The sequence below is a fragment of the Corylus avellana genome, chromosome ca2 (assembly GCF_901000735.1).
Source record: "Corylus avellana chromosome ca2, CavTom2PMs-1.0".
Classification (NCBI taxonomy): domain Eukaryota; kingdom Viridiplantae; phylum Streptophyta; class Magnoliopsida; order Fagales; family Betulaceae; genus Corylus; species Corylus avellana.
Window position 1 is genome coordinate 6,800,307 of NC_081542.1, and position 25,388 is coordinate 6,825,694.

The following is a 25,388-nucleotide window of genomic DNA, read 5'->3' on the forward strand; positions in this document are numbered from 1 at the left end:
TTTGTAATCCCCAGACTTGTTGATGAAAGAGAGCACACACCTCCCCCTGGATTTGGAGCTGAAAGAGGAGCAACACCTCCACCTGTTGAAGACCAAAATACCGATCTCGACTCTTTTGAACCTAGGGTAGGAATTACCTTACCTGCAGCATGGGGCAGTGTGGAAGGTACAGAAGATGCCATTGAAATTCCTGTAATGGTCACAGGAGGTCCTGCATCAAGGACTCGTACATCTGATAGGATTAGAGGTATTTTTCGTAGTACACCGACCCGGGCTCCTGTACATATTGACCTCACTGAAGAGGTCCCCGCTGGAGCCCAACCTTCACGTACAGGGCCTAGAACTAGAGGTGGTGGAATTGGACGGAAAACTATGGGTGGTGGACCTAAAAGGGCTAAAATGGGGAGGGGATTTGCAATTCGAGGTGGTGGAGACAGAGGTGGTGTAGGCATTGATGTTGCAGGCAGAGGTGGGGCAGGCAGAGGTGGGGCAGGCAAAGGTGGGTTAGGCATAAGTGTTGCAGGTAGAAGTGGTGCAGGCAGAGGTGGTATAGCTGCACCTACTACCCCAGCACCTCCTCATGCTGATGGTAATGTAGCAAAGTCTGATAATATCGCAAAGTTGAAAGGAAAACGCATTGCAACAACAGTAGAAAAGGGTATTGAAATTATGGAAGCCAAGAGGAAACGGCTCAATCCACAATGGAAGCCGTAAAGTCATGGACAATTAGCCTTATGTGTTTTTTGTGGTTTTGGTATATTTCATTTTTTGGTAATGTGTATGGATAACAATATATGTGACTTTCATTTGTAATGTGTATGGATAACAGTATATGTGGTTGGTTGTTGGATATATGTATGGATAACAACATATGTGGTAGGAAGTTGGTAATGTGTTGCAAATAATATTTGACTTGGTTGGAAGTAGGTTGGAAATGTGGACATTTTTTGTATGGAAATTGTGAATGTGTTGGTTGGTTACTTACTACAGAATTTTTTTTGTTTAATATGTGGAGGTACATACTTTTTACTTGGCTGGAAGTAGGATACAAATATTGAGATATTTGCATGGAAATTATTCATGTATTGCAGGCTTACTTACTTGTTGGAGATTGATTTTGGTTTAAGATGTGAACGTACATAGTTTTGACTTGGTTGGAAGTAGATGAAAGAAGAAATGTGGACATTTGTTTTATGGAAATTGTGAATGTGTTGTATGCATGTAATTACTTGTTGTAGATTTATTTTTGTTTAAGATGTGGAAGTACATAGTTTTGACTTGGTTGGAAGTAGGTTGGAAATGTGGACATTTTTTGTATGGAAATTGTGAATGTGTTGGTTGGTTACTTGCTGCAGATTTTTTTTTGTTTAATATGTGGAGGTACATACTTTTTACTTGGCTGGAAGTAGGATACAAATATTGAGATATTTGCATGGAAATTATTGAGATATTTGCATGGAAATTATTTTATCATATCATGAATTTCTTAGAATATTAGTAGTCTAAATTTACCTGGAACATACATGTTTTTATTGAGTTAATCCTGTGGAATATGCAGTGAACAAATTCTTGTCTCTTTTCATAGTTCTTATTTTTCTCTTTTGTTGCAGTATCCGGATTTGAAGCCTCCAGCATCTCCTAGACCATCACAGCCCTAGAGTTGTAATTGCATATCCTAGAGTATTTCTAAAACAGGCAGCTGTTTGGGAAGGGATTTTCTGATGAAATTTGCAAATTATGCTGGCCTAATATGAAAATTTTCAGCCTAGATGACATCTTGGACTGAATACAAACCTATGCTGTTATGACTTATAAAATAGAAGCCTGCCACGACCACTTTGTTTGTGTTTCTTGTGCTATTTTATGTAATCATTGGGTCTCTTTTTGTATGGGATTTTAGTATTACCTCTATTTGGATTAGTCTAATAATATTTCTCTCAGAATTTGAGTAAGCAATAGAAGATGCTATGTATGTCCCATGTGTACTTGGGTTTGTGAAACAAAGATGGGGGAGAGGAGGTAGAAACACTTGATTCTGTGCTCCTGAATATGCAATCTTGACTTGAAAGTGGAAATTAACATGAATTTCTCATTCTAAGAAAAAATTACAATGAGTGTTAACAAACATGAATTTCTTAGAATGAATTTCTCATTCTAAGAAAAAATTTAATGCAGTTTGGTTGTGTTGGGCAAAATTTAATGTCAAAGGAAGAGGGCTAGCATTGGTATAATGGTATGTAAATAGGGATAAGCTTGTGAAATTTATGATGAGGGATTAAATATTAATAAAGTAGGACCTCTGACACGTCATGAGTTTGGTCCCATGCTATGGTCCACTAATACACCCTTATTATATGAAAATAAAGTGGCAATAATTAAGAAACTTGGGAGAGAAGGAATTGGAGCATTCACATTGGGTAGCTAAAAAAATACCAAAAATATTTTCTTAATCTGTCAGTCATTTTGCCTAAAGATTTGACTAGCTGATTCTCTTTCTTCTTTGAGAATAATTAAAATAAATAAAGAAATAATATTTTAAATGAAATAGCGAATGTGAACCGGTAAAACGTTTATTTGGATGTATGTATTTTGTATACATGTAATTACTTGTTGTAGATTTATTTTTGTCATTTTAGCTTTAGATTTGCGTATTTGAAATGATTATTTGTAGGGTTATGTACAAGGTTGGGGTTGGGGTTGGGGTTGGTTGATGATCTATCTCACGCTAAGTCATAACAATATTGGCTTTGCATTTGGTGGTTTTAAATGATTGTATTATTGAATTTTCTTAATATATGCCTACAAGATCTGTGTGCGAGCTTGTGTGATTATGTTGGCCCATAGACCAAAATATCTTAAAAGACTACAAAATTACTGCTTGGTAACCAAATTGTGCACTGATAAATTAAGATAAATTATCGAAGGGTTTTTTGGTTGCTGTTTTTGTACCTATGCCACAAATCTAAGATGTGGTGAAGTTGATTTGTATCTCATGTCTTTCATAATGGGTATAGATTTTCATAATTCTCAACTCGGTTGTGAAATTAAAGGTTTTCCTTTTCAATAATTTGCAAGTCGGTAGTGGAATTGTCAAGCACGTGCGTTATAATTCTCTAGTAAATCTTCATTATAACACCCATTTAAATTATAAAGGCCGTGGAGAATTTTTTTAATAAAGTGCACCACTTGTAATGATAAATGTTATTTTTAAAAGGTAAAAAATAAAACTCAAAATACCCAAGTGACATGCCATACACACAATTCGTGTATACGTAAAACAGGAAATTACAGTCATAGCAACTAATAAATTCATTAAAAAGTACATTACATTTCAAATAAGCTTTTACAATTACACGGCTCTAAAACGTACGGCATTGCGCTCCCACAATTACTTATGTTACAAAATACCACATTGTGCTCCCAAAATAACACAAACATAAAAAAACACAATGTCATCTCAAAATTACATAGACCTCAGTTCAACTTCAAACGGCCAAGCTTGCATTCATACGAACCACTTGAAGTGTATCCAAACAACAAAACGAAAATGACACTTAAACAAATTACCCAGAAACACGCAAGAATTGTTTGGTAATTCTTCTTAACTGCATGGAGTTTGATCTCCCCAATCTCTACTTCCTTATGATACCGGACAATTTCTTTATCCATTTCTACCTTCAAACACATATTTTCTCTCTCCATTTCTACCTTCACCTTACTGACTTCAACTTGAACCATGTCTTCACACCGCTTTGCTTCTGACAACAATTTTTGGTGCTTTCGCCAGAACCAAGTTCCAACCCTTTTACATTTCGCACACAGCTCAGGATCAACTCATTCAAAGTAACCACAATCTCGGTTGATCTATAAAATAGTAAACAAATATTAATCACCAATCTAAACACATACAATATTACACATACCCATTTTTTTATAGTTATATTTAAAATAGGTAAATGGTTAAAGTTTTTTTCACAATCATTTTTTTTTTTCGCTACACTATCAAATATGATAGTGTAGTTGAAAAACCATTACACATAAAATTCGATACCTAAACCCTAAACCATTACACAAGCATCACGCCTAACCCTAGATGCTCTTATATATTGACAATAGAAGCCATGCGCGAGAAGTATGGCATGTTCAAACCCTAAACCCTAAACAAATTATAACAAATAACTAAACCCTAAAATAACCCAACAAAGAACCCACAACCATCACTACTCAACTTAAACACACATAACCAACAACGAAAATTAAAACCCTAAACAAGAAATTCAAACAAGAAATTATCAATACTTACCCTAAACCCTAAAGAACACTCTACAAAAATTACAACCATAAACAATAAATGGATAAAGAGTTTGAAGAACTTGCCCAAATTTTGGTTTTCAACCAATACACAAGCATCACACCTAAACAAATTATAACAAATAACTAAACCCTAAAATAACCCAACAAAGAACCCACAACCATCACTACTCAACTTAAACACACATAACCAACAACAAAAATTAAAACCATAAACAAGACATTATCAATACTTATCCTAAACCCTAAAGAACACCCTACAAAAATTACAACCATAAACAAGAAATGGATAAAGAGTTTGAAGAACTTGCCCAAATTTTGGTTTTCAACCATTACACAATCATCACACCTAAACAAATTATAACAAATAACTAAATCCTAAAATAACCCAACAAAGAACCCACAACCATCACTACTCAACTTAAACACACATAACCAACAACGAACATTAAAACCATAAACAAGAAATTATCAATACTTACCCTAAACCCTAAAGAACACCCTACAAAAATTACAACCATAAACAAGAAATGGATAAAGAGTTTGAAGAACTTGCCCAAATTTTGGTTTTCAACCATTACACAAGCATCACACCTAAACAAACTATAACAAATAACTAAACCCTAAAATAACCCAACAAAGAACCCACAACCATCACTACTCAACTTAAACACACATAACCAACAACGAAAATTAAAACCATAAACAAGAAATTCAAACAAGAAATTATCAATACTTACCCTAAACCCTAAAGAACACCCTACAAAAATTACAACCATAAACAAGAAATTACGTGTTTGAAGAACTTGCCCAAATTTTCGCAACACTCATCATAAACATAAAACGTGCCTTGTAATTTTCGCAACCCACAAACCTCCTCCCGAAATTGTGCTCTGTTTGAGCTGTTTTTACAACCATCGGCCGCTCACAGTAACAAAGCCTCTGCGGTGAAGATGAAGCTCTAGAACTTGAGGTATACTCCATCATTTCTCTCTCTCTTCGCAATAAATCAATATACAATAGAAAACAAAAATTTGTTAACAATAAATCAACATCACAGAGTTAGGGATAACCAAATTAAAAACCCCCTCAAGAAAACCCCAATTTACGAAAAACCCTAGAACGATACTACACATTTCGGTGTAAATTTACGAATCAAATAAGGGCAAAAACTTACCTCGTCGTACACAAATGCGCAAAGCTCCAAACTTTGGGTTGATCTCGAGTGGGTGTCGGGTAGCTTGTCGCGTGGCTGTCGGAGGTGGGTTCTACCTCTCTCGGGTCCCTTTCGCTAGTGACTCAGCAACGTCCTCCCCTCCCTCGTGCGTGCCGGGTTTTTCCAGACCTTTTCAGTTTTGTTTATTTGCTGTTTTAACTAAGTTTAAGTCTGGGTTGGGTTGGGTTGGGGGTTGGGTCAGCAAGGTCGGGGCGTGGGTCAGCTGGGTTTGGACATGGGTCAAGGTGTAACCACTTGATGGGGGTATTTTGGGCACTAAATCGCATAAAGTGACCACGTGCGTCGCACGTGGTCACTGTTCCGTCAGTCAAAGCGGGTTTGACTGACGGAGTGCCTGAATTGCAAAAAATTGAAACTTTAGGGGGGTGGATTGTAAAAATTGAAACTTTGGAGGCGGAATTGCAAATCGCTGACAACTTTGGGGGGGTAAATTGTAATTTTTCCTAAGAAAATAGTAGATAGCCAAATAAAGACCACAACCCCGAAGAGGATCCTCAAGATGAAAGAAGCAAATAAGAATGATGTCACCGGTGCTGGTTGTGGCGACTCATGGTGATAGTTGTAGGTGCAAGTAGAAGCACCTGAAAGATTCTTAATTTTAAGCCAATTACACGAAGAGCTGGAAAAACTAAGAGATACTTGTAAAAGAGTCACCACCATGAATTGTGATAAAAGGGTGAAGGTGCGTGTAGCTGACGCGTAACAAGGTGGCACGTGGCATACATGCGCTACAACAATCGTTATTGAGGGAAAAAGGGACGACTGGAAATGGTGATGGAGGGGCGCATGACATGTATATTGTATGGGTGGAGGAAAAACAGTACTTCTAACTTCCAAACCACAAATAGGAAAGTTGTTGAAATAAGAAGAAAATGGAAAGAGGAAAACAAAGGGAGGTTAGGAAAGGTTTATATATATATTTTGAAGTCGTGTAGAACTGAGGAAATTCTAACAAAGCGTATGATAGTAAATAGGGACTTAAGATTTAAGGTAAAAGAAAATTCAGGATGAGATAGATAATCATGAATAGAAAATAGAAAAATCCTAGTTGTCCCAAAGAAAATAAATATTTCTTAAAAATGGCAAGAAAGAACTTAAAATTGTGATCTACAGGGGAAAATGGTGGATTTTAGATTGAAAACAACGGTCATTAAGTCTCATAACATGCGTGCTGAAAATAGCTTTCTGGTTTGGAGTCATATGCGTGATTTGATTCTCGTAGAAAAAGTTAATGCCCTATTTACTATCGTATGAGCAACATTGCACTAACTCGATTTAGCACCGGGAGGCTCTTAGGCATTTGATCAAATAGGGATTGAAAATTTAAGTTAGGACAGAGAAATTTGAAACTAGAGCATTTTGTTCGAACGAGAATGGACCTGTTTAAACGAGAATTAAAATGCCATGTATCAGCTGAGAATTTACACGGGAAAATGAATGGCCAAGATCGAATATAAAATGATAGTGTTTAAACGGTTTAACATGCCATTTGAACGGAACAAGATCTCCAAGTGTCAACCATTGTGTGGGTTAGAGAGTACTCATGAATCCTGTTTTAAATTGGATTTAGTACACCCTATCAATGACTATCCAGAACAAGAATAGAAGAGGCACAAGTCATTCATTCATTCATACGTTAAGGTTTGTCTGAAGTTGTCTCACATTGCTTATTTCCTTGGCCCAAATAAGATATAACCACTCTTTCTGTCCCCTAAGTGGGTGTAAGTGGGTGTAAGTGGGTGAAGGAATTGGCAGTGCTAAGAACAGTGATCATCAGTTACAAATGCTAAGAGAGGTGAAGACTACATGGATTATATGAAATGATGATTGATTTCTAACCTACAGTCAACCCATCTCCATTACAATTCTGCCTTTGCCTAACCCATTTCTGGTGGATAAAAATCCTTTTCATTTCAAATGAAATAGATGGTATCTATTTCATGGTCAAAATTTAAAATTAATGCATTTAATGGTGTACATGATATCACATTATTTAATTTTTTTTAAAAGAGTCAGAATTATAATATTATAGACACCGTTAAATGCATCAGCTTTAAATCTTGACCATAAAATAAATACTATCAATTTCATTTGAAGCTAAGAGGATTCTATTCTGTCTCCAGTTACCACACAGTCTACTGATTTGCTTCAATGGCATGTGCATGTGTATTTTTATTTTACTTAAAGAACTCAAGGAGAAAAAGAAAAAAAGGAAGTAATTTCTCACCTCTAAACATCTAATGTCCTTCCACATCACCAGTAGTCACTACATGAGCATTTGCCATCAACAAAGTGATGGAAACGATTGGCATCTCTTACAATAATTTCCCTCTTAACAATCTTCGATATATATTTGGTCAGAGTGTGACAGTCAATACAAACACGTAGATTCTTGGTGATCCTAATCAAGCTCCCAGCTGGTGTGTTTAAGAGACCAAATGCAATAGCTATTCTCTCGCTGTGGCCCCAAAGCAACTTCACCTTCATTGCCTCGTCTACATCACGCAGAACACAACTGGTCTCTGCCACATAACCAGATGCCTCCACCTCTATCCTCAAACTTTCCAAAAACTGATAAACATCTGCCCACTTTGGATGAAAATAATCTCCAGCAAAAAATGTATACACCTGGTTTCCTACTTCAATTGAACTATATCCGGGTGTTTTTTTCAGGCCCCGTGTCCTCATGAGGCCTCGAATGTAATTCACTGTATTCCATCTCCTTGCTTCAGCATATATATTTGATAACACAACATAAATTCCAGGATTCATGGAATCTAAATGAAGTAATCTATCTGCAGTTTGTATGCCCATGTCAATGTTTTTGTGGGTTCGACATCCGCTCAGCAAGGCTTCAAGCACCGCGCTGCCTGGTTCAAAAGGCATTTGTTTGACAAAAGCCACAGCTTCCTCAAGACGGCCCCCCCTGCTAAGAAGATCCACAACACAAGCATAGTGCTTCTCAGTGGGCATAATGTTGTGGTCTCTCTCCATTCCGCGAAACAAAGTAATACCATCTTCCACAATGCCCGAGTGACTACAAGCAGTTAGAAGAGCCACAAAGGTAGTTTGATTTGGCTTGAGTCCCTCCTCTATCATTTTTCTATAGACAACAAGAGCTTGATGCCCATGGCCATGCATCCCATAGCCAGTTATCATTGAGTTCCACAAAATAATATCTCTAGAAACGGATCCACTGCCAAATACCCTCTCTGCAGAATTTATCTTTCCACACTTGGCATACATATCAATCAGGGCTGTCATGTTAACTACATCAAATGCAAAGCCACAGCGAATTAAACTAGCATGGACACTTCTTCCTTTCTTCAAAGAGCCCAGGTGGGCACAAGAATGGATTAAACTAACAAGAGTGACAGAGTTGGCTGCAACTCTCTCTTCTTGCATCTGACTAAATAATTTCAGGGCATCTTCGGCATGTCCATTCTGTGCTAACCCTACTAGCATGGCAGTCCAAGTAATCACATTCCTATTTTTCATTCTGTCAAAGACAAAGAACGCATGCTTCAAGGCACCACATTTAGAATACAGATCAACAATTGCAGTAGACAAAATGAGATTCGAATTGAGACCCTTTCTATATATACAACCATGGAGGATTTTTCCACCGTCCAAATCAGCTGTTTGAGCACAACCCTGAAGGAGGCTAATCATGGTTCCTGAATCAAAACCGACACCACTAGATACCAACCTATGAAAGAGTTCAAGAGCTTCTCGCACCAAACCATTTTGAACAAATCCCGACATCATAGCATTCCATGAAACCAAATTTCTTGTGGGCATGCTAACAAAAGCCAGTTGAGCACTTCCAACATTACCCATCTTACCATACATGTCAACCAATGAGGTAACCACTAAAACATCATCACCCATTCCTAATCCAAATACACACCCATGAACACATTTTCCAAGTTGCAAACTCTTTTGTTCTGTACAAGCTTGAATTAAGCAAGCAATAGTTACCGGACTTGGCCTAGTCCCGCAACGGCGCATATCAAAAAACAAATCAAAAGCCTCGTTAAAATGGCATGCCTGTACATACCCACCTATCATAGAGTTCCAACAAACAACATCCCGTTCAGGCATTGCATCAAAGATCCTTCGCGCTTCATCAATACTACCAAATTTCACCAAGAAATTTATCATCGAACTCCCCAAAAACCGATTGTTTTCAACCCCATTTTCCACCGCTGTCCTAATTACTTCCCTACCCATTCCATAATCTAACAAGCCCATGCATGCCCTGAGTGCAAAATTACACGTATAACTATCAATTTCCAAATTGCAAGACCCCATCATTTTAAACAACTCAAGGGTCTCATTGTACCGCTCATTTCTTACATACCCACCAACCATGGCATTGCATAGAATCTTTTCTGGCTGAGAAAATTGATCAAACACGTGACGGGCATAGCCAACATGACCCAAATCACAATACGTCCTAACTAGTTTTGTAGCCAAAGTTTGGTCGCTGGATATAGAATTGGTGATAATCTGGGTGTGGATGCACTTGACCTTGATAAGGCTCTTTGACAATTCCTGCAAAAGCGACAACAATCTGTAAACAAATAGACGATGGTTGGTTGTGTTGGGCATCACTGAATGGACGAGTAAAGCTAGAGAAGGTAGACGAGTGGACGAGTCTCAAAGCCATAGGCTACTCTTTGCTGAGCAAAATGCGCGCTAATCTCGTTCGCATTTGGTAACTTCACAGAATGCCAGAGAAGTAACGGTCACTTAATGTAAGAACCGAAAAAACAGATTTCTCCCCTGCATCTGTTGAGCGATTATATCGCCTCGAACGTGAACTTGCTCTTAAAATCACAATTGAATTTAAAATGATCATAATTAAATTTTGATCTATTCATGATCTTAAAAATCACATCACTTCACTTTGGGAGGATTCAAAGATAATTCTAATCGACATTACTCATATTTATAACAATAACCTTATTTTATAGACATTTAGACTATACGACTTTCATATAACGTAGATGTTGGAAAAATAAAAATCAACTTTTAGATTGTATTTTTTGGTACAAATCAACAGCTGATTTTTATTGCCACATCTTCAAATTATTTTACAGTTCTATAATAATCTACTAAATAACATTATTTTTTTTTTAAAGATATATTCTTAGATGATATAGTGGGTATAGATATATGTTTTTTTTTTTTTTTTAAATAGTATATGACTAAGGATGCGTTTGAGATTGCGATTTCGCAAGAATAATTTGCGTTTTAAAAAGCACTTAATTTAAAATAAGAAAAAAACTACGATTTCTATAAGTAGTCCAGGAAGTGCTTATATTTGAAAAAGTACTAATTTAAACAAAAATTACTATTTCATATAATAAATATTTGATAAAAAAAATACTTTTTAATATGTTTCACCAAACGCCTATATAAATTTAAAAAGTAGCAATTTCAAAAAACAATTTTTAAAATTTCACTTATTGAAACCGGAATCCCAAATGAGCCACAATGGCTACCAATCAGGATCATCATTGTCTCCAAATATTATTCATCCTTTGATCAAACCATCACAAGCAGGAAGCATTAAGCTTTCAATTAGATTGACAAGTCTCTTGAACAAACGACATTGTAGATGCTCTAACATCAAACAAGAACCGATGATTTGCCTGCTGAAATGCCCCCAGAATATTTGGTCCCTGTTGATAAATAGGCAGGATAGCCATGCAAAACATATCATCAAATACTTGGAACACTGCTTTAGAATCCACGACAAGCTCTGCTCCCATAAAATGAAAAGTCATAGATGGCAAGGCCGTATGATTCACAGCTGAAATGACTTTATAGCAAATATCATATGGCACTTGCTCTCCCTCTATAGGATTCCATCCATATCTCTGCAAGTTCTTCACCATCTCACCTTTCACCACATTATACGCACCTGGAACAAGAAAAGATTGCCCGCTTCCCGAATCAAGGACGAAACCCCCTGTACCTGTTAGAATATAAATTAAACGATTAAATTTATTTCTTCGTGTCAACTCTTTTTTTTTTTTTAAAAAAAAACAGACTATTTGAATGTTAAACACATTTTTAAACCCATCAAATGCAAACTCCAACATGCCCTAGAGTATGTTTCGGTTGTATTTGAAAAATAGAGTTTTTAAGTCAAAAATTGCTTAAATAAAGCTTTTGCCAAAAGTGCGTTTTAGCCATTTTTGAGCTTTTTGGACTCTTAAAAGCACTTTCAATTTTTTTTATCAAAACGGCTACTTTTTCTTCAGACCAACTTTTTGAGTGTTAAACGCACTTTTAGGCCCTCAAATACACACCAAAACAGGCCATAAAAGTGTATTCGAGGGCTTAAAAATGCGTTTGACTTTCAAAAAGTCGGTCTGAAGAAAAAATACTTGTTTGGTAAAAAAAATTGAAAGTGTTTTTAAGGGTAAAAAAATAACCAAAACGCAATTTGAAAAAAGTTTAAAAATGAAGCTTTTGCCAAAAAAACGTTTTTTAATTTAAAAACTCTATTTCTCAAATAGAATCTCAAACATGCTTTAAGCTTCAAAAATAAACAGTGATTTGACAGTACCGTCATCGTTCAGCTTAAACACGGTCGGATCGATTGGAAGCCGCACTGCATCGATGCTGATTCCCAACATGTTCACATAGTATCTGGGAATTCCTGGCAGCATGGGGGTTGTTTGTACTATTCTTTGAGCATCTCCTCTTATTTGTGCATCAGGGCCAAAGCGCAAGTATGTGTAGGTTCCCTGTGCCGTGGTCCATGAAGGGAGGCAATAAGAGAAGCGTTGGTTGGTGACAGGGCCTAGTTGTCTTAGGATTGACCTTCTCCCAGACCCTAAGCCAAAAATTCCTGCTATGACATTGTTTGGTCCAATGTTTCCACCAAATACTATGTTTCGGTTGTCGAAGCCACACCCGAACACCACATTTTGGAAGCTTGCAAATCCTCCATTGGCTGGGAATGTGAAGTTGTCAGCTGAAACGATGCCCCTCGTGCTACTACCTGTAAAAACATAAAGAGAAAATAGGAAAGTAAATGCTCTTAGGTGCATGCGTTACTGAATCGTTTTTTGTTTAAGATATTATTTGTCCCCGTCAATTCTAGCTGATGAATTGGTATTGTAGTGGGTTACAACAAATATTTTTCTAGGACACAATGGAGGTTAGAAACACGGATTTGGATTCTCTAAAATTCTCCTTAAATTTGAGATTGTCAAATTTATAAATATCAACTTCATCTCATTTAAACGTTTAAAATAAGTCATGGTTCAGAATTTAATGAAGAAGTTACTAAGGGACAGAGATTTAATAAGGTAGCTTCCTCATTAAATTCTGAAACATGGTTTATTTTAGACGCTTAAATGAAATAGACGGTTGAGATTTATGAATTTGAGAATCTTAATTTTAAAAGAAATTTGAGGGAATCTTAATCAGAAACACCCTTAGAGTTTCGATCTATTCAAGCAAGGGAGAGACTCAAATTTTAAACTAGGAGGTTGTTAAGAGACAGAAGAAAAAATTGGTTTGCAATGAACTCTTTATAGTATTAAATAAGTAGTTTTAACGTCAGTTTACCGATAGATAATGCGCGTGCGTCCGACCGTAATAAATTACGTGAAGAAGCTTAAAAAATACTTTTAATACCTATAAAGCTGTGACGCAAACAAAAAGCCGGCATGATTAGTGAAAAACTCTAAAAGCACTTCTATAAATTTTTTACTCTAAAAATGGTCAAAAACTTATTTTTGAAAAAAAACTTAAAAAATAAATTCTTTTTTGGCTTTAAAAAGAGTAGGGCCTTATAAACGCGAACTTAATTTCTCTCTCTCTTTTATTTTTTGGGACTCTTTTCTTCTGAAGCTAGCTCTTTAATACCATCTATTTCAAACATTCAAAAAGCCACAAACTAGACATATATATATATATATATATATATATATATATTAATTTCTAACTCATATACCACACTCATCCCAAAAATATTTCACGTGTTGTGGCTTTTTTACTAAAGAGGAGTTTAAACCCACACGAGAATAAATATATTAGAATATAAATCAAATAATTAAATACATTCACTCTTATCGGCTAAAAATTTGAAGATCAGTAGTGATTTAACGTACGCTACCTCCTATGTAGGCGGACTCGTAAAGGCATAGACCTTCGTGACATATTTTGGGAACACAGAGGGGATGATCACAAGACACGGCATGGTACGTCTTGGATTCATGGTAATTGAAATTTCCGCCTAAGAGGGGGAAACAGATGGTGCAGCCGTCGGCTTGAATCCACGTGTCATCGGAGCCGGTGTCGACCAACAAGTACGTAGTGTAAGCTTCTGAGCCAATGAACATTTGAGCCATGTAAAGGCTAGTCCAAGCCATCACAATCCAAGGTCGCAGTGTCTCAATGCCTTGCTCTGTTTTCTCCATTAATGTAGAATTCATGGAGTATTTGTATTGAAGAGCTCGAGCTCTGGAGAGTTGAGCTATTCTAGAATGATGTTCTTCAAGAGAGAGGTTTCTGGGGAAGAGAGTTGTATCAATGGAGGATCTTGGGATTAGCTTGATGCTAAAGCCTTTGCCTGAGGCTGCAATGAGAAGATGAATGATAAGGGTCACCCAATATACAGCAGAGAGGCTTCTCAAAGCCATTGTCTCCTAGCTCTTAGCAAGCACATATTGTGGTGTTAGTATATATATATATATATATATATGAGAAGTTGAAACCGTCAGCCAGGTGGGGCACTAATTAACTCTGCAGTAAATTAATTAATGTTGTCTCTTTATAAACAAGATTTGATTTAGGTGGGGTGAAAAAATTACGATAAATTTGGACCGTTGTGTAGTTTTTTTATAATACCTAAGTCAAATTTATAACGAAGTACTTTATCTAGCGGTTTGCAGGAGGAAGCCGATATCTGTTGCGGGAAACTTATAGTTCACATCATTTTGAGAACCGGTAGCCTGGGGCGGATTTAGATTTTTTTTTTGGTGCGGAGGGGCGAATGAACAGTAGCAAACAAAATTAAAAAACAGAAAAATAGGCAAATTTGGATATATGCATGATTGATGGTTAGTAAGATAAGTCTTAAAAAAAACAAGAAAAGGAGAAGTGTTAATTAATTGATTAGTCATTATTAGTTAATTAAGGTAAGTAGGCCGGATAATATTAAGTAATTAATTGTGAGAGAAGTGTTAATTAATTCATCATCATCAGTTCATGATTCTCTGTATCCTTGTAACAAATTGCTTTTATGATTAGTGCATAAGAATAAAGACTTTTATTTAATTTATTTCGTTTGACAATTAGTCTCAGAGCAGGTATTTATTGTCAGCATTAACACCAGCCATTGTAGTGTAGTCAAGATGCACCTACAGTACTACTTTAAACGGCAAGAGGTCTAGTGTTTTGACTTGGAATTTATTTATTTTTTCAAATTTTTAGAAAAAAAGCTAAATTTAAACAGCTCATGAATGCTCAAGAGACCTTTCTAAACAAGCCATTTATCAAGAGCCAAAAAGTTAAGAGACTTTTATAATAAACCATATTTGCAAAACGGATGGTAGCGCATTTACATCCCGCTCAGCAAAAGTTTTGCTAAATTTAGCCAAAATATTATTTATTTTTTTTATTTTAGCTATCCACTTTTTTAAAGTACTTACATTCGGCGTAGCATTTTAACTATCAACTTTTAATATTTTATTTAAAATTTATTATTTTGTATTTTTTATGTAGTTCTACAAGTGAGGGGAGAGAAGTTTAAATGGTTTTTAATTAAAGGAAAAAGGATGAAATGCTTTTTTAATTAATAAAATAATAGATTGTTGAGCTATAGTGCTCAACAACTTTGTTGAGCATTGTAGCTCCTCAACAAACTCTTAGGTAGTTTGCTTAGCCGGATGGAAAGTGATTTTAACACTATAACTCAATAAAAATAGGCAAAATGATATTTTGTTGAACTGGATGTGAATGCTCTAACTATTTGCAGCCTCATCAAAACCATTTTTTGGTTATTTTAGTGAGGCAATTATTTGGCGAAACTGCCTAACAAGTCTCATTTTCAGCCTTATCACTTTGATGGAAAAAATTTGTGAATAAAAAAATGGTTTCTCTCTCCCCCTTTAATAGTTGAAAAAAGAATAAACAAATCTTTGAAAAATAATATTTAAATGAAATAGTGAAAATGAATTGTTAAAATAGTGAGGCTGTTGAAAATGCTTTAACAAAGTGAGTAGTTACAATAGGTAAAAATGTACTTTTGTCTTTTGGTTATTTTGATGAGTAAAATTTGGTAAGGATGCTTGTCATTTGTTACAAGCCATTTACTAAAAGCCAAAAAGTGAAAGCTATTTAGCTTTTTAAGATTATATATTCATTTCCTTTTTCTCTCATCTACCAAAAACAAAAAAAAACAAAAAATATTTAACTAAAGTAAAGAAAAATATAAAATGTTTGATGTTTGATTCATTTTATAAGTGACCCTCTAAATTAAAGTAATAAAAGTCATATGGACTCTCACTCCTCTTATATATAGAACCCCGCCTATGAGTAATGTTATAAAATATCTTTTTATCCTTTCTTTTATTCTTCCAAAGTTTATATTATTTTTAAAATTATTATTAGATCAAAATTTAATAGTAATTTTAAAAGTCACTTTAACTTTGAGAGGATAAAAAGATGCTCCTCAAACATTACTCCGCTATATATATATATATATATATATACATTTAAATACTCAACCATATGAACTCTCACCTCTATGCAACATAAGGGCTCGTTTGGTTCGCATAATGCGTATTTCATTAGGAAAGTGAATAGTTATGACTGGAAATAAAAGAGAATGGAATGGAATTGAATAACTATTCATATTCCTTAATTTAGTAACAACACACATACTTTAATTGGAATTTAATCAAAATTACTAAAAGCCCCATGCTATTATTTTTTTCAACTCATATTTAAAATAAAAAAATTAAAAATTAAAGAAAATAAAGTGGGTGGCCAGCCACCCACATAAACAGCTGGGGTGGCCAGGTCACCCCTTATAAGCAAGCGCAGCCACCCCAAAGGACCCACGGGGGTGGCCACGACCACCCTCGACACCCTCAGGGGTGGCCGCACCACCCCCGGCCTCTTCTGTGGGTGGCTGACCACCACAATGGGTGGTCGGCCACCCACTTTATTTTTTTTAGTTTTTTTTAAGTTTAAAATAAACTCAAAAAATAAAAATGGGTTTTTTGGAAAATTTATTCAATTTCATAAGGAATAGCTGTTCTTCTTAGTTTAGAAGAAATAGTTACTCCTCTTAATTTAGATGAATAGTTATTCATTTGTATGAGATTAGTCATTCTCATGAGAATAACTATTTCTAGGAACAGACCCCTACCAAACAAAAGAATAACTATTCTAAAGAATATCTATTTCATTCTAGGGGTCTATTCCGCAAACCAAATGGCCAATGATCACATTTGATGTTCCCATTATCTGAGCCATTTACCATCCGAGGCATTCTCACTGTTTATTCTCTTCTTTCATCATTCATGCAGCAGGACAAAACACCAGAAAAAAAAGATTACACAGACATGCACCATGTACATAAAATACTCACGTTTAATATTGCATATTCTTACTACAATATACGCAAAAGCTTAAGCTTATTTTATATATATAATATGATGCCCTCAGGGCCAGGCATGCATGCCATTAATTAAGATAATATTTCCATACGTACAATACAAACCTCCCAGGAAGCATTGATCATTCAGGATCAATCAACATTTGCGCCGCCATACCTCCTAGCAGCCTCTTTGCTATCGATGGTTGCTGTGAAAGTCTGATCACCAGCTTTTTCCGGCCTAGAAGATCCGTTGAAGTTGCCGTATCGCCTTGCAGCTTCCCTGCTGTCAATGGTTTCTGCATACGCCTCTCTTTTTGGTGCTGGGTTCCGCGAGAACTGCGGGGGACCGCCAGAAGCCACAGATAATCCCGTTGCAGCTTCCTTCAAATTCTCCACAGCTTCGGCAATGTCGGATGTTGGTTTCCCGAGCGTGCCTTCACGGTTTGCCGGCGCAGCCCGCCATGCTGAACGGCTCGGCCTAGCCCAGCCTCCAGTTGTGACCGTTGTTGGCTCCGTGGCGGCGTCATTCTTGCGGCTGTAGTCATCTTTGTTGTTGTTATTGTTGTCGCCGTTATTAGCGTTTGATGGAGGGGCTAGTACTTGGCGCCAGTTGGCTGCATTTGGGAACCTGCTGGGTCGGCTAGCTTCTGTCTGGACTTTGGCGAGGAAGTCCTCAACTTCTTGTGGGCGATCTTCAGCTGGACTCGAAGGCCTGCGCAATTTGTCGGCATTATAAAACTTATCTTTCACCTCCGTCTTGAATCCGTAGTCTTTCTCCGGCTCAACCTTTGGTGGGGAGTTATTCCTGTTGTAGAAATTTATGATGAGATATACTATGAAAGGGAAGAGAGTGCTTCTTGCCAAGATGGACACAAGTTAGTTTTATAGACTGAGTTGAAAGAAATTTCTCTGCCTAGTTTAAAGAAAATTTTTGTCCAGAACAAAAGATGGAAAACAGACATTTCTTATAAGGAAACATATCTAGATTAGACTAAATAAGAAAGAGAATAAGAGAAATGTTATATATATATACTGAACAAATATCTTCATTCCATCCATCCAAACTAATATGGCAATATGGCATATGGTTCTCCTATAGCATTTGATAGATGAAAATGGATTTTTTAGTTAGAGGACCACGCTTTTGTGGATGAAATTAGAATACTTGCCGAGTATATATCATTTTTCATAGAGCAAACCCTACAAAGCTTAATTTAGAGAGTATAAAATATTCTAATACCTGTATCCATAATCTTTCACGGGCTCGACCTTTGGTAAGGAGCTTTGTTTGTATCCATAATCATTCACGGGCTCGACCCTTGGTAAGGAGCTTGGTTTGTATCCATAGACGTCCCTCGTTGGCTCGACCTTTTGCGGGGAGCTATATCTGTATCCAAAATCATTCACGGGCCCAACCCTTGGTCCGGAGCTGTATCCGTATCCATAGTCTTTCAGTGGCTCAACCTTTGGTGGCGAGCTATATCTGTATCTAGAATCATTCACGGGCTCGACCGGCCTTGGGAAGGAGCTATGTTTGTATCCATAGTCCCTCACTGGCTCAACCTTTGATGGGGGCTTAACTCTTCCATAGATTTTCAGTGGCTCAACCTTTGGTGGGGAGCCATATCTGTATCCATAGTCTTTCACCGGCTCAACCTTTGGTGGGGAGCCATATCTATATCCATAGTCTTTCACTGGCTCAACCTTTGGTGGGGAGCCATATCCGTATCCATAGTCTTTCACTGGCTCAATCTTGGGCGGGGAGCTATGCCTGTATTGTGTGAATACAGGCACACGGACATGCTCAACAACTGTCTCAACTTTTGCAACATAGCTCTGCCCATAACGATTGGGAATGCTCACAATAATTGGCGTTTTCCGGCCCTCGGCATCGACGATGACCGGCCGGCAAACGTGATCGGAGGCGTAGCTTGCTTCGCTCCATTCATTAGCACGTGGCGGAGCCCCATTATAGGTGGAGTAGCCTGATCTATACCCATAACCATACCCATCCATCTCTAAGCTTTGTGTGAAAACCTCGTTTCCTCAAAGAACCTTAATTAGGACTACCTCTTCAGTTTCTAAAGGTGTCATAACTTATCCTTAAATAGAAAAATAATTTTCCTTTGTGCTTACATGACATGATACAAGAATCAAGGAGGGTACAGTGAGATTCCCTTCTTGTTCTTCGATTGACAACATAATTGAAGAATCATATTCTGCCAAATCCATGCACATATAGCGACCTGCATTAACTTCCCTTGAATGATTTATTTATTTATTTATTTTTATTTTCAGCTGCACTCTGCAGAATGTGTTGAATATATATATCCACCATAAAAGAATAAATAAAAGCTGAGAGAATCACTTTTGCTACATGGAAACAACTGTGAACTTTCAATGCAAGAATCAGAAGCTCCAAACAGGATATAAGATCAGTTGGGACATGGCCGTTCCAAGTGAAAAGATTGAGAAGAATTTTTAGAAAAGTTTACAATATTCACAACATGAACAAGTGCTTCGAAGCACTTGACACTACTTTCTGTTGTTTTCCATGGCTGGAATTAATTGGGAGCCAAGCTGGCTATTCGTCGATCTCCACCCATATTGTCTCTGCACTTTTTAAGTTTTTCTTCAAAAGGATCAATTCTACATTTTTCTTAAGAATCATATTCTGCTCATGAGCTTATCTATTGATCCATATGACCGATAATGCGACCAGCCAAATTATATTCCTCTTTATCTCTGATCTCAAGTCTCTCAACGTCAATGCAACAATGAGCAGCAGGAGAAAATTACTTTTTTTAACTTTCTTTTATCCGTAGTCATGGTGTTTTCCCAGCAAGCCAGATTAAAGAAAGTTTCATGCAGCCGCAACTTTGGATATGATACTAAGAGCATGTTTGAGATTGCGTTTGAGAAATAAAGCTTTTAAGTCAAAAAGAGCTTTTGGGCAAAAGCTTTAATTTTAAGCTTTTGTCAAAAGTTCATTTTGGTCATTTTTAGGCTTTTTGGACCCTTAAAAGCGCTTTTAATTTTTTTACCAAACGAGTACTTTTTTCTTCAAGTGAACTTTTTGAATGCTAAAAGCATTTTTAAGACCTTTAAACGCAATCCCAAACAGGTTCTAACTAATGCAGCACGGCAAAGTGGCTTCGCAAAAACAACAAACACAAGAATTACAACCCTTATTAAAAAAATAAGAGTTAATCTAAGGTTCGAGGTAGAGTAGAAAAGAAAACCACCATTAAAGTGTTTAAATAGATAATAATTAAAAATAATAATAATTGAGCCTAGCTCTAGACAGTTATAACATATATTTATACTACCCAGACTCTTAACCCTAATAAAAAATTGAAAAAAGGTCGGTTTACAAAAAATTTCAGCTTCCAGTTCGAACTTGTAAAAATTTGAATCACCTTGTTCCAAATCTAGTTCGAACTTAGATTTTGGAACACGCCTTTTGGAAGTCTTTTGGATCACCTTGTTCCAAATCTAGTTTGAATTGAGATTTGGAATGTGCCTGTCTGTCCAGCTCTTTAAAATTCTATTTGTAACCGTTTTGACTCAGTAAAAGTTAGAAGCGACAAAACATGACTTCGTAGACATTTGAATCAGTTTTCTAATGTCACCAAGCTTACTCTCATATGATGTCATAATTTTTTTCTACGATTAGTCCGATAGGATAGAAAATTGCCCTGCATCAAAATTACTATATAACAAGGACACTTTCTTTGAAAGTGTCACATACATATATATTGAGCACCTCCTGTTTCAAGAATCAAGGCCAATTGATATATACTTGATTGATTGTAATGGGACTTCGCCCCTCTTCCATTAACCCACCTTTTGAAAACTTGACAAGGTAATCTCGTGTGCCTCTCTCGATTCTCTTGTTCATTATATTTCTCTACTCATGCATGTATATATATTTGATGAATGTCTCTACTCATGCATGTATATATATTTGATGAATGTCCTCATATATACAATTTTCTGGTATGATAAACTCATCAATAAATATAATATCCCAACTTTCAAATTAAAATTTTCTGACATCTAGCATGCTGTACGTACGTTCATGATGTGTTAGGACATGCATGTGAGGGAGAAAAAAACATAATATAACTGAGTTCAAATTCATAGACTTTTGGACTTGGTGGTTTCGCAATATGTTATATCATGGCGATCTCATTAATGAATACTTCCTAAGATATTGTTAAACTAATTAAGAACAATAATATTAGAGCCAATAGTTTGAAAATACTAATCTTAACCCCTGATAGAGTGGACTAAAGAGTATACATAGCTAGCGTGCATGCATAGTCGTTGGAAATGAACCTAGGGTCCAAACCAAACAAAAGTCTTTCACCCAAAGGTGAAGATGGAGGGCCGCCGTATGAGACGTCTCTACACATGCTAATTAAGGAGAATTTTATTTAAGGAAAGTTCACTTATTAAAGAAAATTTTTGAAAGAAATTTGTGTCACTTTCTAATTAAGGAGAGTTTTTATAAGAGAAAAGCTAGCCCCTCTAGCTACACATGCTAAATGTCATAAGATGAACGAACATTCAACAGAAAAGTAAAGATTAAGCATGCACGTGTTGAGATAGAACAAGTTTTAAGAAACTATTTGGCCCAAGAAAGAGAGATTGCATGACACCGTGTGGAGGTTGGGATGGAGTGCATCACAGTCAAATGAGTGTGGCCCATCACCATGTATATATTGTCATGCTGATTGCACCTAAAAGTTAATCAATTGGCCTAGACTGACTCTTCCCAACGGGTCCTTCAAGATTACGTGCAACCCTATACAAGGCCATAATAAAAGAGAGAAGAAAAACTTACATGAGTTTAGAACAAGAGTTTTAGTTCAAAGGAAAGCACTTCATGTTTTATGTTAATTTTGAACATTTACAGTTTTTTTTTCATCAAATGATTTTTGAACCAACTATTTTAATCGATTGGGAATATTATTTGCTGAGTCTTTGCTATTTTTGTTTTATGTTGACCGGCCACAAGCTTTGGCATTCAATGTTTGAATTATCATTTGCTTTCATTTAATGCTCTGCACCTCATGGTATTGAATTAGGATCCTTTCCATTTCATTTGAACTAGAAAATATCCAATTAGTTATAGTGGAAAAGTATTTTTGTCCCCTCAAAAAATGAAAAGACAAAAATACTCATCCACAAGAGGATCATGCTCCCATGGTATTTCCTTTGCGCCGGCTTTGAGGCATTAGTTAACAAACCTAGCTCTAACGGGTTGGGAGCGTTAAACTTGGAACCCCGTTGTAGGTGGAGTAGTTGCCCTCTATTCTCACAACCATACCCGGCCATCTCTAAGCTTTGTTCTTAAGGTTTCATAATTAGTTATCCTTAAATAGAAGAATAAGTTATTCCCTTCAAAGTCTTCCACTGAGAACTTTAATTGAAGAATTATATATATTCTGCCAATCTGTGGATAGTGACCTGCATTGCCTTCCCATGAAAGAGTTTCAAGTATTAGCTTGTCTGCACTGTAAAGTGTTGCATCCACCATAAGAGAATAAATAAAAGCAAGAGAATCACTTTTATTTTTGTTAATTGGAAAAGGGAAAAGGGGACACATAGGATCGTAATATGCCACTACGCTATCCAGCCGTGGCTCATTCTATTTCATAGATCGCCTCCTCCGTGACTCGAATGGGACCAATTGTGGCTATCTTAATTGAGTGTGACTATAGATGGAATCCGACTGGGCCATAGCCTGATCCGGTCCCACCAGAGCATCGAGCATATGTAAGGATTCCACATTACAGAGGATTGAACCCACACCCTAATACATGCCTTAACCACTTAAAAATTTATTTTGGCCATTAAACCACCACTCTTAGTGGCCTCTTGTTTATTCTACACTGGACCACACGCAATTAGCTTTATATCCTTACAAAACGTTAAAGTCATGCATGACGTCTAGGGGTGGGCACGGGTCGGGGCGGGGCGGGTATCGGCCTTTTCCCCAACCCGCCCCGCACCCTGCGGGTTTCAAAATTTCAACCCGCCACCCGAGCACAGACAGCAATACCCGTGCGGGTTCGGGTATTGCGCGCGGGACGAGACGGGTATTGCGGGTTGTGCGGGTTCTTCTCCAGATCCTCTTTCTTCTCCTCCATTTTTGTCAGATCCTCTCAGAACCCTGAGAAACAAACACTACCTACATCAAACGATTTAAACCTATAAACACAGAACCCCGAAAAACAAACAAACATACACAACTTTGCAGAAAACCAAAGAATGAAAAAGAAAACCAAAGATCGTGGTCTGTGGAGGTGGGAGCGGCGATGTAGACTAGAGAGAGAAACAGACGAGAGGCGGAGAGAGAGAACACACTGGAGAGAGAGCAAGTAAGACGAGAGAGAGCAAGGGAGACGAGAGAGCTAGAGGGAGAGAAAAGGGGGGAGGCGGCAGAAGAAAAAGAGCAAGGCTGAATGGAGTTGGGTTAGGGTTTTTTTGTTTTTATACTTATGCAGCGGGTCGGGCGGGTACCCGCAGGGAAAAACCTTTAAAACCCGCAACCCGACCCGACCCGCACGGGTTGAAAGAATCTTACCCGAACCCGCAAAAAAACACATGAAACCCGGACGGGGCGGGGCGGGTTGGGCGGGTTTTTGCCCACCCCTAATGACGTCTATGAAGTGATAAAGATAAAGTAAACCTATTACTTCGAGTCTTAGAGATAAGGATAAAGTAAACCTTTTACTTGGAGATAAAGATAACATCTCACTTACGTCTCCGAGGACAAAGAAACCTTACCCCACTCCTTTTGCTACACGAATCAATTAATTACTACATGAAAACAGTAATTAAGTGATGTTCTCCATCCTGTCCTGTAAAGGGAATATATATATATATATATGAGAGTTGTAGACTTGTGTTTTGTTGTGGAGTGGTAATGGGTAGCAGCGTAAGCTCACTGCAGGCGCAGGCGGTAGTTGGTGCTACTGCTGTCATCGGCATAGGTCTGTTGGCGTGTGTGGTTGCCGTCCTGTCACGCTCAGGCGGGAAAACAATGAAAGCTCCCGGAAGGGGTCATCGCATATCAAGGGGTGGTTTTGAACAAAACCCAAAGGCCTACTTTCGCGGCTTGCGTAAGAAGTAAACTTGCTAATTGCTATATTTATTGAATAAAACTTTCGATGCTTGGGCTGCAGGCTCTTATTTCTTCGATCGGCTTTTTTGTGTGTGTGTTTATCTCTTTGATCGGCTTGGAGATACCCTTTGAGCTTTGGCTGCATGTGTAAAATGGATATGTAAAAATTAATTGAATATCGTCTTTGAAATGATTTTGTTGTTATCTTCAAAGGTTGTTTTTGTGTTTAATTTATGTTTTCATTTTACTTTTTTTTTTTTTTTTTTTTCAAGATATGCTAGAGGCCGTCATACAACTATTATCGGCTGTTATTAGTTGATAGGCTGGTAAAACACGCGCGCGCACACGCGCGCGCACACACATATATATATGAGTTGTATGGATCCTTTAATTTAGGAATGCAATTTCTCATCTTCCAACAATATTTTATGGAGGGTGGAAATTCATTGGCATGCTAATCTATTCCTTGCTTTTATATATCATTTTTTTTTCCTTTTCCAACTATTTATGAGCAATATCTCTAGTAATGTTATGCATTCCAACTAATCAAAGCACCATTTTCTACTTTATTTACTACATTTTTAATATAAACTCTAACAGGTTTTCTACTCCATTCTCTATTTTCTTTAAATATTATTTTTTTTCTTATTTTTTGAAACCACCAAGAGAGAAGAGAGAGAAATTATTAAAAAAAAAAACATAAGCTAATAATTAAGCTACAAGCACTTGCCTAAAAGTTAGCTAATAATAAAAAAAAAAAAAACAAAAAAAAAAGTGTTTTAGATAAGGAAAAGACAAGTTAATGAACATGATTTTTAAAGCATTCGTTGGAGATGCTCCTAGGAATGCTCTTGAACTTCTTCATTATAGACGTCTAGAATTACATCAATTGAAAATGCTTATATTACTCATATGACCTCTCATCTATGCATTCTATACATTCTTTAAATCTACCTTCATTATAATTAAGCTTAATCAAGTTGTTTTTTAGTGATTGCAATAAATTAATTATTAAGATCAAAAGAAAATCAAGATGAAACTGAACAAAGATCAAGAGAATATCAAAAGAA

At 36.8% G+C, this 25,388-nt stretch overlaps 3 protein-coding genes across 3 annotated transcripts; all 3 read right to left on the bottom strand.

The window, feature by feature from the left end:
• Positions 1–7,778: 7,778 nt before the first annotated feature.
• On the bottom strand, positions 7,779–10,385 carry LOC132168672 (pentatricopeptide repeat-containing protein At3g12770-like). The gene has a single exon (XM_059579683.1). The coding sequence runs from the start codon at positions 10,160–10,162 to the stop codon at positions 7,802–7,804; it is 2,361 nt and encodes a 786-aa protein (XP_059435666.1). The 5' UTR covers positions 10,163–10,385; the 3' UTR covers positions 7,779–7,801.
• A 672-nt stretch (positions 10,386–11,057) lies between these two features.
• On the bottom strand, positions 11,058–14,224 carry LOC132168673 (aspartic proteinase nepenthesin-1-like). Its single transcript, XM_059579684.1, has 3 exons — positions 13,692–14,224; positions 12,132–12,569; positions 11,058–11,534 (listed from the first exon to the last, which is right to left on the bottom strand). Exons 1-3 carry the CDS (start codon positions 14,215–14,217, stop codon positions 11,134–11,136), a joined length of 1,365 nt encoding a protein of 454 aa, XP_059435667.1. The 5' UTR covers positions 14,218–14,224; the 3' UTR covers positions 11,058–11,133.
• Positions 14,225–17,158: 2,934 nt separating this feature from the next.
• On the bottom strand, positions 17,159–19,243 carry LOC132171777 (early nodule-specific protein 2-like). Its single transcript, XM_059583175.1, has 2 exons — positions 18,424–19,243; positions 17,159–17,988 (listed from the first exon to the last, which is right to left on the bottom strand). Exons 1-2 carry the CDS (start codon positions 19,197–19,199, stop codon positions 17,334–17,336), a joined length of 1,431 nt encoding a protein of 476 aa, XP_059439158.1. The 5' UTR covers positions 19,200–19,243; the 3' UTR covers positions 17,159–17,333.
• Positions 19,244–25,388: the final 6,145 nt, after the last annotated feature.

What these genes read in the sequence shown, in the direction of transcription:
- LOC132168672 (XM_059579683.1), bottom strand. Translation starts at nt 10,162, where the DNA reads ATGCCCAACACAACCAACCATCGTCTATTTGTTTACAGATTGTTGTCG.
- LOC132168673 (XM_059579684.1), bottom strand. Translation starts at nt 14,217, where the DNA reads ATGGCTTTGAGAAGCCTCTCTGCTGTATATTGGGTGACCCTTATCATT. An exon ending in CGAGTCCGCCTACATAGGAG is followed by an intron (nt 12,570 to 13,691) that starts GTAGCGTACGTT and finishes ATGTTTTTACAG; the next exon opens with GTAGTAGCACGAGGGGCATC. An exon ending in GTTTAAGCTGAACGATGACG is followed by an intron (nt 11,535 to 12,131) that starts GTACTGTCAAAT and finishes ATATTCTAACAG; the next exon opens with GTACAGGGGGTTTCGTCCTT.
- LOC132171777 (XM_059583175.1), bottom strand. Translation starts at nt 19,199, where the DNA reads ATGGATGGGTATGGTTATGGGTATAGATCAGGCTACTCCACCTATAAT. An exon ending in GTGAAAGATTATGGATACAG is followed by an intron (nt 17,989 to 18,423) that starts GTATTAGAATAT and finishes TTTCTACAACAG; the next exon opens with GAATAACTCCCCACCAAAGG.